The sequence below is a fragment of the Bos javanicus genome, chromosome 18, assembly GCF_032452875.1.
Source record: "Bos javanicus breed banteng chromosome 18, ARS-OSU_banteng_1.0, whole genome shotgun sequence".
NCBI lineage: Eukaryota > Metazoa > Chordata > Mammalia > Artiodactyla > Bovidae > Bos > Bos javanicus.
This window is the reverse complement of record NC_083885.1, coordinates 25,420,843-25,431,665: the sequence shown is the minus strand read 5'-3', so window position 1 is coordinate 25,431,665 and position 10,823 is coordinate 25,420,843. Positions and strand designations below refer to the sequence as shown.

Below are 10,823 nucleotides of genomic sequence, written 5' to 3'. Positions count from 1 at the left end.
ATGTTTGATCTGTGGGTCAGATGGCCAGCCTGAATGGGCAGATATCTTTAAATGAACGTAAAATATCTATCAGTGGGGTGTGGAACTAAACTCGTTACCATGACACAGTTGTATCTAGGGTGAGATCAGTTCTCAGAGGTACTATCTCTGTTTAGTACCAAGTAGAAGGCAGGCATTCAGAAAGGTTTGGTAAATAACCAGACCGAGTTAATACATAGGATCAGAGAGAGAAAGAAACTTGATTCCATCTGTTCTGGTTATCTAATGCTGTTACTCGGAGAAGGCAATGGCACCCCACTCCAGTACTCTTGCCTGGAAAATCCCATGGATGGAGGAGCCTGGTGGGCTGCAGTCCATGGGGTTGCTAAGAGTCGGACACGACTGAAGCGGTTTAGCAGCAAAGCTGTTACTAGCCACCCAAAACTTCCTGGCTAAAAAAAAAAAAAAAAATTATTTTGCTCAGTAATCTGTAACCTGGACAGGACTTGGTAGGGACAGTTCGTTTCTGTTCTACTTGGCATCAGTTGGGGGTAGCTGGAATGGGGCTAGAGAACCTCCTCCAAGAAGCTTACTCAAGTTAGTATTCGCTGGAACAGCTCAGTTGTTGATGTTGAACGGAGGACCTGAGGGGTAGGGGGCTGTCTCAGTTCCTCTCCATGTAGGTCTTCTCATGGATATTTGGGTTTTCCCACACCATGGTGGCTAGGTCCAAGAATATTTCAAGAGACAGAAAGTGGAAGCTGCCAGTCACTCAACAGCCTGAGGCCAGAAACTGGCTCAATATTTTGTCTCTGCCTTGCTATATCCCTAGGTCCTACTTCCTTTTTTTTTTTTTTTTTTTACTAATGTTACTCCTTCAGTGACGTTTCTCTCCTTCCCCTCATCTAAATTAGGTTCTCCTTGTTCTTTCTCAAAGCACTCAACAAGTTATTACAATAAGGAAAAACATAGTTTTCTCCCCACTACCAGACGTCAGCTCCACAAACAGATTTGTTTTTGCATACCACATAGTTGCAGTGCCCGAGATATATTAGGTGTCCAATAAAGGTTTGTTGGATGAATAAGTGATTAACCTTGCTTCTGAATTCTAATACTTGATTCTATCCTAGCCTGGAAAGGATAAACCTGAGTATAATATCTTGGAACCTTAGCAGCAGATACCAATGAAAGTTGTGATATCTTAAGTCAAAAAAGGCAACAAATGTTTTATTTATTCAATGCAAATTACTGTATTTACCACAAGCTAAAGAAGAGAACATATATATATATATATTTATATATATATTTGAATTTATGGAAGACTAAAGACATGGAAAAAATCCAGCACCCCAACAAGTACAGCCAGGAAGGAAATCAGCTCTGTAATAGGACGATTTAATGAACTACAAACAAGAAAGGGTGGGGAAGGAAGAAAAAAATGTGCATTGAATTTAAGACATTGTAAAACTGAGAAGACATATTTACTATTCAAGTATAAACTCAGTAAGGACTTGGCATAAATTGAAAGGCAGCTGCTGAGGTACACCATTATAAAATAAGTTCTATGAATTTACAATTCTACCTTCCAATTTTCTGGGAGAAAAAACCAAACTCTTGAAGGTCTTCACCAGAGACCCTGAGAGGGAATAACACTTTTGATGAAGACATAGTCAACAATCCATGACTGAATTTACTATTCAAAAACATGTATTTATTTTAAACAATAGGAATACGTGCTCTCAGACTGTCCGCTAAGAGTTTTTGAGACTATTAGTTCAAGAGTTTCAAAGTATATTACTTCCAAAAACAATACTGATTTTTAAAAATTATTTTAAACAAAAACCAAAAAGACCTGATTTGATGGTACCTTAAAAATACCTTAAATACCAAATTTTCTCCAGTCTAACATTGCAATTAATTTAAGAATTCCTCCTGCATTGTTAAAACATTTTTTTTCTCACAAAATGTGGGTACTGAAATTGGATAGAAACATCATGAATGTGAAAATACCACCAATTTTCTGCAGTTAAAAAAAAAACCAACTAGCATGTTCTTTGGGATCACTGAAATATCAAAAATTGGGTTTTGTTTTTTTGTCTGCAGTCTGTGCACCCTCTTTCAGGCCCTCCATGTTGCTTGTAGTACTGACCTGTGGGATTCTAGTTTTACAGCTTCAAGTCTTGCAGTGCAGTATCCATGCTTAAGATACCAGTGGCTCTCTGACCAATGGGAAGTGATGCTTTACCCAGAAACGCTGTCATTTACTTCTCGATAATGACTTTTGCCCAAAATAAAAACTTTAGACTATGAGACAAAACATCCTGTGTTACACAAGCAAATGAACCCAACCTGGAGAAATCCAGTGTGGTTTCAGCACTCAAGAGGGCATTGTCTCCTGTTGCTTTTCATGGAATTACCATAGGCCTAGCTACTGGCATTCAACTTTCCTTGGCCTTAAAAGGAATTTCTCAGGGCTAGCAGGTTGGGTTAGATTCTAGGAGAATTTTGTCTTTGATAAACTATCATTTTTTTTAGCATAAAATCTGGCCATGGCTATAAGTTTCAATGTGCATACAACTGATTAGAGATTTTTTTCTTTGTTTTTCTTTTCAACATTGGCTGGAATTGAGTAGAAATAAGTCCATGAGGCCTCTTCACGTGTGTCATGAGATATGAGAAATCTGTCTGACTCTAGTCACTATTTCTTTCCGACACAATGGGCAGGTCTCCAGTTGCAAGGCACAATCCATGCACAGATCACTGAGGAGAAAGACATAGATACCAGTTAGGTCTGTTCTTCAAAAAGTCAGACTGACGATGTGCTGACTCAATGGAGCATGTTAACTGAAAGGGTAATAATCACACATGGCTGAAACATTAAGTAAATATATAAACAGTAAGTCTCTCTTCCACTTCTGACCTTCAATCTTCCTCTTCTGAGGAATAAGTTAAAAGTTCATGTGCATTCTTCCAGAAAGTCTGGATATATACAGCCTATGCATAGAGATGTGTATCTGTAGGTAGAAATACAATGCTATTTTTTTCCCCCAGACAGTTAGCTATCTGTCCCATTATCATTTGTTGAACAGTCTATCTTTCACCAGATTTGACATAATGTCTTTATATTTTTCTTTATAAGTAGTATTACTTTTGGGCTTCTGTTCCATTACTGTGTCATTCTTTTCATATATTGGGACAAAACTATTAACTTTTTTTTCCCCTCAAGGTGGCATTTTACACATATTCTTTCTCACTGTTTTTTTTTTTTTTTAATTTTTAAAAATTTATTTATTTTTGGCTACACTGGGTCTTCGATGCTATGTGCTGATAGCAGGCATCCTTGTCTGGTCCCTAGCAACTCTTGGAAGGCTTCTAGTGTGTCCCCCTTAAAAAGATGCTTGTGTTTGAGATATATGTTTTTTTATATTTTAAAGGAAGTATCCATCCATCTTTAATGTATACTTTTATTTCCTATATCCATTTCTGTTTTGTAGTAGTCATTCGAGATGGATATTGAATTTTTAGCATTTTTGCAGAAAGTATTAATTCTCTGCTTCACTGTCCCTTGGCCTACTTGAGAAATTACATTTGATTAAATACATTTGAGAAATTACATTGATTTCCTATGTTGCACTAATCTTGCATTCCTGAAATAAACCCCTCTTGGTTGTGTTGCTGGGTACTAGTTGCTGATAATTTAGGATTTTTAGGTTTATATTCATTCATTCATTTTTATGTTTCATCAGCTTTTTGTATGATTAACATGCAGGCTTTGTAAAAAGATTGTGACTTTGCTATTTTCTCTGTGGTCTGAGAAGTTTATATAGAATCCATCCATTCCCTCAAAGTTTGAAAGAATGTACTTGTGAAACCACCTGGGCTTTTAGCGGGGAAGGCAAAGGGGGAAAATAATTTCAATTTCTTTCATGGTATTAATAGTAGGAATGTTTAGATTTTCAGTCTCTATTCTAGGGGGTGGCTCATGTCATTCTGTTTAGCCAGATTTCCTTTCTTAACCTCTACTCAATGGAACTGTTGTTGCTGAAAGTGGAGCTAGACTTTCTTATAATTCTTTTAATTTCCTATTCCAACTTTGTTCTAGATATGTCTAGTGTGGAGACTGTGGTCATACTTAAGATACCTGATTCTAAGTTTTTAGATTTCAGCCCTCTTTCATGAGCACTTATTGTGTGCCAAACCACCAATAAGGGCCAGAGCGTTCAAAGAAGAATAAGCCCAGATCCTGAGGAGTTCTGGGCTACAGAGTTGATACAGGGAAACCTGGTAGCTAAAGCTATGTGAAGAATAAGAGCAAGGCAGTGTATGGGGTGGGCTGAATTACAGGGAGCTGGTCTGGAACACTGGGATAGAGGTACTGCTCGTATATAATCAGCACACATGCCTGGGCCAGGCCAGGGTCAGCACACTGCCCAGCTCTTCTCCTTCTAACCTTAGTTGCGAGGCCTTTTTAGGGGACTGTTTTACTTGCTACTCTTGCTGATGTTTAAACACTCTATTGTACAGGATCCAGGCTGTCCTCATTTTCTAAAAATGCAGAGTGGTTAGATGGTAGGGTGGTGCTGCCCTCTCAATGCTGAGGAGGGTGAAGAGTAAGTACATGAGAAGGCTCTAAAACTAAAAGGGATTTCCTAAGAGACCTGTAATTAGCATTAAGTCTTTTACATTTTGGAATGAAAAATGTGTTAAAAATAAAGTCCTGAGTAAACAAAGTAAAACAAAACAAAAACATGGGTCTTCCGTATCAAGAAGGTTCTTCTATTTCAGGTACTTTCTGGAAGACAGACTTGGCAAACTCTGAAACCTCCTTCAGCCCACTTTGGATATTATGAACCTTGATGAACAGCTAGGGAACTGGTAACACTGTAAAAGCAATTCAAGAACAGGTAGAACTTTGTCTACTGTAATGTACACAAGCAGAAATAACCAAACAAACCCTCTGACCTGTGTCCACATGGCTTCAGTTGCGTGTCTGCTACCTCATCGCAACACAGGGAGCAGCAGTTTTCCCGGATACTGACTTGCTTCAACAGAGCAAGACGCCTGTGCCTGAGTAGAAAACACAGTTGGAAGTTCATTTTATCAACAAATAAATGGGGTCAGTGAGCAGTGATGCATATGAAATGCCTTGAAAATGCTCTGTACATGGGAGTCATTCCCTAAGCTCTATTCAGTAAAGTTTTCACACGAGACATCTCATTTCAATCTTACAATGATTTTCTAAAACAGAAAATGAAGGAGGCTGGTCATTCTCATCTTACCTGGGGGCTCAGCTGGTAAAGTGTAACACATACACAGAAGTAAACTGCTTTCCTGAGTTCTGTGGTGGGAGCTCTAGCAAATTAATCAAACCAAAGGTGGAGGGCATGGGAGCCTCCAGATACAGTGAGTTGGTCATGACCTGGACTTGTGACTGGCATCTAAAGTGGGAGGAAAGAGCAATCCTGTAGGACTGAACCCTTCTCCAGGGGGAGTCTGAAGCTATTTCCAGGTAGACGGTGTCAGAATCAAGTTCACTGCTCAGTAGTATTGGAAAACACATGTCAGACCATTCTGGTAGCAGGAAGAGTTGTGAGAGCAGAACTTTCTAGTGCAAAGACCTTGGGGCTATAGTAGCAGACCTGGTCTGTTTCAGGAGCAGCAAGGAGGCCAGGATGGCTGAAGTAGCAGGAGCACAGGGGAGAGTGCAAGAGGTCTAAGAAGTAGTGGAGGAGAAGAGGGGACAAATTCTACAGCGTCTGCTGAGGTTCAAGGTTTTACCTTAAGTGAAAGAGGAAGCCACTAGAGTCTGATGAGCAGAGAAGTGCATGATCTGATTTATGTTGTAACAATCATTCTGGAGGCTGTGCTGAACAGACTGAAGGGGTTAAGGTGGGAACAGGGAGACTAGTTTGAGGGCAGGAACAACCCAGGTAGGAAATTGGAAGCTTTAGCCATGGTGGGAGCAGGGAGAGGGACCAGAAGTTGTTGGCTGGGATATATTCTGAAAGTACAGCCCGTAGGATTTGCTGAACAATCCGTCGTAGAAATGGCAGAAACTCATACTCTGCCTTGTCAAGGATCCTCTAGGACTACAGCCAGGGAAACAGAATCGACAATGGAGCTATTAACAGAGAAAACCGTAAGAGAAGCACGTGGCTGTGAGTGGATGACTTTTGTAGCTGAGAGGTGGGTATATATATATTTATATGGTGCTTTACTGTGCTATTCTTTTTTTCTTTCATGTGTATTTGAAGTTTTCCATAATAATAAGTTTTCCATAATAAAAAGTTTAAGAAGAAGAAGAAAAAAAAGAATGAATGGAACAAGAGGTAGAGACAGAGAGGATTTACAATATGGAACAATTTACAAAATGCCAAGTAGAAACAGGGCCCTGATCTCCTACCCTGAAGTCAGAAAAGAATTCTATGAGTAAAACAGGCAACTTTGGCATTAAAGAGGCCATTTAGTTAGTCTCCGACAACTTCTGTCTTGGTGTCACTGTCACAGAAAACAAAATTCCAATGCAGCACAGGACTGCCAAGCTGGTAACTCTGTTCTTATCCAAGGCAGACTGCACTTTGGGCACCAAAATCTTAGGGTACTGACAGTACACAGAAACCACCCATAAAAGATGACTTTCTGATAGTTAGTGCCTATTGCCATCTGACTTTTGGAAAGTTTAATTCTGCAGGGGTGGTTAACTAAATGCTGAAGCAGTTTTAACTAAGGTCAGCTTCCAGGGGAACTCTTAGATGGATCAGTTGGAACTTTCAGGGTGTAGGTGAGAAGACAGACCTGTTTATGGGCCGCATCCAAGAAAGGCTACATAACAAAGTGATGGGGTATGGCAGATGAGACAGGTGTTACTTCACACTTTCACCAGGAGGAATTTAAAGTTCTCAGCGTCCCTGTCAGGTGCTAAGACAAGATGAAGAGGAGTTCTCAGAATGAACCTCAGATCTCTGAGCTGGGAAATAAATGGCCCTTCAGTTCTTGGGATATTACAAAGGCTCTGTTGCCAACAGGCAGGGCTGTCATCACTCTGTGACATTTTCTGGTTCATCTGGAAACTGCTGAGCCACTCTCAAGCTTTGGGACACTGAGTCCAAAGTAAAGTACAGCCCAGAAGGGCTTGTTACAGACCTGCTTTTTAAGCCAGAACAGGAGCTAGGATTACAACGTTACGTTATAGACACCCTTAAGGGCGCAACAGGCCAACACTGCTGATTCCTTACCTTGGCAAAATGATTTTCTCTTCAGCTGTGAGGAAGGCGTAGTCATTAAAAGTGCTAAATTTCATAGACGGTGGATATTTGAATGGTTTTGCTCCAAAATTGAACTCACATTGCTGATATGACATGAAACTAGCTGCTGCAAAAAATCCAGATCTACAAATAAAAATGAGTAGAGATCAAGAGAATTCATAAAAACAAAGTGAAGGTCATACACAAAGCGGTCTTCAGAAATAAGCTGGAGTAAGAAATAAGTCAGAATAAGTCGTACCCAGGCAGAAAGAAGGGTGGCATTCTGTTTACTAAACTAGACGGCACTATTAATCAGAGAATATCCTGCTCTTATCTTCCTATATCAAACTCTGGGAGAGTTCTAGGTTATGATCAAATGAGTCCCCAATTACTTGAAGTACAGTGATTTCTCACACAACTGACTATATAAATGGACAGTCTTTTTTTTCTTGAGAGAAGGACATTCCATGCATCTACTTGAATTTTTGATTGAGAGAAGGTACTTACACAGTAGATGAAAAGACTTGCTTCTCAGGAGGCAGCTGGTTGCCATTTAAAAAGAAGATCATTTGCTTTTCATTCAAGTCTAACAGAAATCCTACCGTGTCTCCTAAAGGATGAAGTGGAATACTGTTAGGACGGGAAGATTCTGCTGTCTCAAGGGTTTTGATATCATTGTATTAAGTCTGTTTTTGTAGACCTATACTCAACATACTTATCTTGCTTCTTCTGCAACTGATCTGACCCCTTTACATCAATATTTGGAAAGGAAAATGCTGCCAATTAATCTATGCAAAGTCATCAATTGTAAGATGCATCCCAATTTCAAAGATGTGAAATGTGGGGGCAATGTGCATTCTTGGACCAGTAAAACATGGTAAGATCAAAATCATGAACTTTGCTTCTCTGCTGAGATTTAAAATTCTGAGAGGGAATTCCCTGGTGGTCCAGTGGTTAGGACTCTGTACTTCCAATGCCAAAGGCAAGGGTTCAATCACTAGTTAGACAACTAAGATCCCTCCTACAAGACTGCATGGCCAAAAAAGAAAAAAAATTTTCCAGAGGTTCCATCTGCTACCATATGACTCTATGTCTTCAGTACAAGGCGGGGTGCACCAGGAGGCCCCCTGAGAATACCACCCTTGATGCTGTGGTGTGAGGCAGAAAAGCCCTGTTTCATTGTATTTAGTTGGGGGTAAAAAGACTCACTCATCTTAAATCCTTTGCTCTAAGTGTTGGACAGATCAACTGTGTGGTTCTAACTATGCTGGTTTGAATCTTTCATAAATAAATGTTTTCATGGGTATAAGGCCTTGGATACAGCAAACCAGTTGGAATACAAATTGAATGGGGCAAAAAAGATGAGGCTGTTGATAAGATGTATTCTTGCTAAAATCCTCATGCTTTGACTGAGAGTCCTGGTAGCCTCTACCTTTGCAGTGTCCTGAGCCTGATGTCTGGAGAGCTGAGGCTGGGCAGATGTTTTTGAGGCCAAGAGTGCTCAAGTCAGCCTGAAAAGTTGCATCTAGAGGGGCCCAGAATGTGTCCACTGAATAGTGCCAACACTCTGAAGAAAATCTCATTTTATTGGCATTACAATTTCAGTGTCCTTAGTATCTCCACAGCTGCTCTAAGACATATACCCAGAGAGGAAAGTGGAATTCATATTAATCCGAAGAATCATATGAATCTTAATTCATATTAATTAATCTTAATTAATAATTTCCCCACTAAATTAAGAATTTTATAGTCTGAAATGTTTTGCTGAATCAAGGGCTCCATCAGAGGTGAGTATCAGGAGAGTACTGTTCTACCTGAGAGTACTACCACACCCATGGTAGGGGATACAAATGCTAATATCCCTTCCCACACTTAATCTTTTTCCATCAAAACATTTTTTTAAATTAATTTATTTTAATTGGAGGCTAATTATTTTACAATATTGTCGTGGTTTTTGCCAAACACTGACATGAATCAGCCATGGGTGTACATGTGTTCCCCATCCTGAACCTCCCTCCCACCTAACATTCCATCCCTCAGGGTCATCCAAAACATTTTAAAGCCTAACATAATGCCTTGTCAGAACCAAATGTCTTAACCTAGTTGATAAATTCATGAAGGAGAGGAATGCATACCTTCTTTCCAGCATGGGTGTAGGTGCGGCTTACTTCTGGCGTTGTACCAAATCAGCTGCCGGCAGCCGTCGTATGCACAGGAGTATTCATCGTCTCCGATGCCATAGCCTTCCTGGAGGGAGATAGGGCCCAGAGATTAGTGAGGCTCTGCCTGCTGTGTTCTGGGAAAAGTTAAGTGTGTCTTTTATAACCATTAAGCTGGTGGTTGGAATTCTAAGCTTTCTAGATGAAGTGAGAGAGCCTATTATAGTTCTTAGAAGGTACCAAAATTTTGACATGGAGTCAGAAGAGAGTATGACCTCACCAACAAATACTTCCCAAGTTTCACATCTGTTAGTTTATTTAATTCTCATGAACCACCTTGAGGCTGAGAGTATTGTATTCCGTTTTAAGAAGAAATAAAGTCTCAGAGAGGTCAACCATCTTGCCCAAGAACATATTACTAGAAAAGTCAAGTTTGGACCTTGGGATTTTCTGATTCCAAGGCTGGTGTGGGCAAATACCTTTTTTGCCTGTAGTACACTTCAAAACACCCCTTGCTCAGAGATGTTAAACCTGGGTACAACAGAGAGGCTATTGTGGGTAATTAGCAAACAGGTATTCCGAGATATCTGAACATTATATAGGTTCTTGGCAACTTCTTTTATTACTTATTGCCTTTTAATTGTTTAATAATTACTTTTATTGTTAACATAAAAGGGTGGTAAGATCTTAAGAAATTATTTTGAGCAGTTATAAGAAAAAAATAGAACGAATAGAGGAAACATGCAGACCAGACAATTGCTATCTTTAAGGCTCAATGGTGAAAGATTCTAGTAGAGAAGGCCACTGAAAATGTTGCCCAGATCCAAGTAAGACTTCAGATCCTGGGGATGGTCTACTTATTCTGTGCGATAATGCAATCAGAAGATAGACTGGAACGAGGGCTCCAACACACTCCTTGATTACTTGGACCACAACATACTGAATTCGGATGTGTGTTCTCCAAAGTGAGAATTAGTTGTTCCGAATGCACTGCTCAGACTACTCAAAGGTTAAATGAACCTGTGTAAATTCTCAGAATATTCACCAGTCTATTAACAGAAAGAATGCCTTGCTATCCTGTTCAAAGCCTGAACAAGTAAAAAAAAAAGTAACGATAAACAAGATAACTATTCTGTAGGTGACCTGAATAAGACCTACCCTTTAGCTTCTCAGATTAATGATCTATCTCCAAGCCTAACACTTCATCATCTTTTCAACAGCAAAGCCCAATCAGTAAGAGTTAAAATAAGAGGCACCACGAATGGACTTCAAATTTTCAGAAACTGGGTGTGTCCTAGGAAAGACTAATTCCACAAAGCCACACCGTGTCTGTACAGGCAAAAAGATTCAGAATCACCAGAACAACGTCCATAGGAAGCAAAGTTTTAAGTACAGTAACAATATGAAAATGCTGTATTTGGGGAAAGATATATCAGACTTC

The 10,823-nt window shown here is 39.7% G+C and overlaps 1 protein-coding gene across 2 annotated transcripts in view; it reads right to left on the bottom strand.

Annotated features, from left to right (window-relative positions):
- Nucleotides 1-1,180: 1,180 nt before the first annotated feature.
- Nucleotides 1,181-10,823, bottom strand: part of RSPRY1 (ring finger and SPRY domain containing 1) — a 37,323-nt gene continuing 27,680 nt past the window's right edge. For both annotated transcript variants that reach the window (XM_061387284.1, XM_061387285.1), the window contains exons 11-15: nt 9,359-9,470; nt 7,731-7,833; nt 7,215-7,367; nt 4,942-5,046; nt 1,181-2,739 (exon numbers count right to left, since the gene is read on the bottom strand). In XM_061387284.1, coding sequence (XP_061243268.1) covers nt 2,643-2,739; nt 4,942-5,046; nt 7,215-7,367; nt 7,731-7,833; nt 9,359-9,470 — 570 coding nt within the window. In that variant the 3' untranslated portion in view covers nt 1,181-2,642. The remainder of the gene's footprint in view (nt 2,740-4,941; nt 5,047-7,214; nt 7,368-7,730; nt 7,834-9,358; nt 9,471-10,823) is intronic.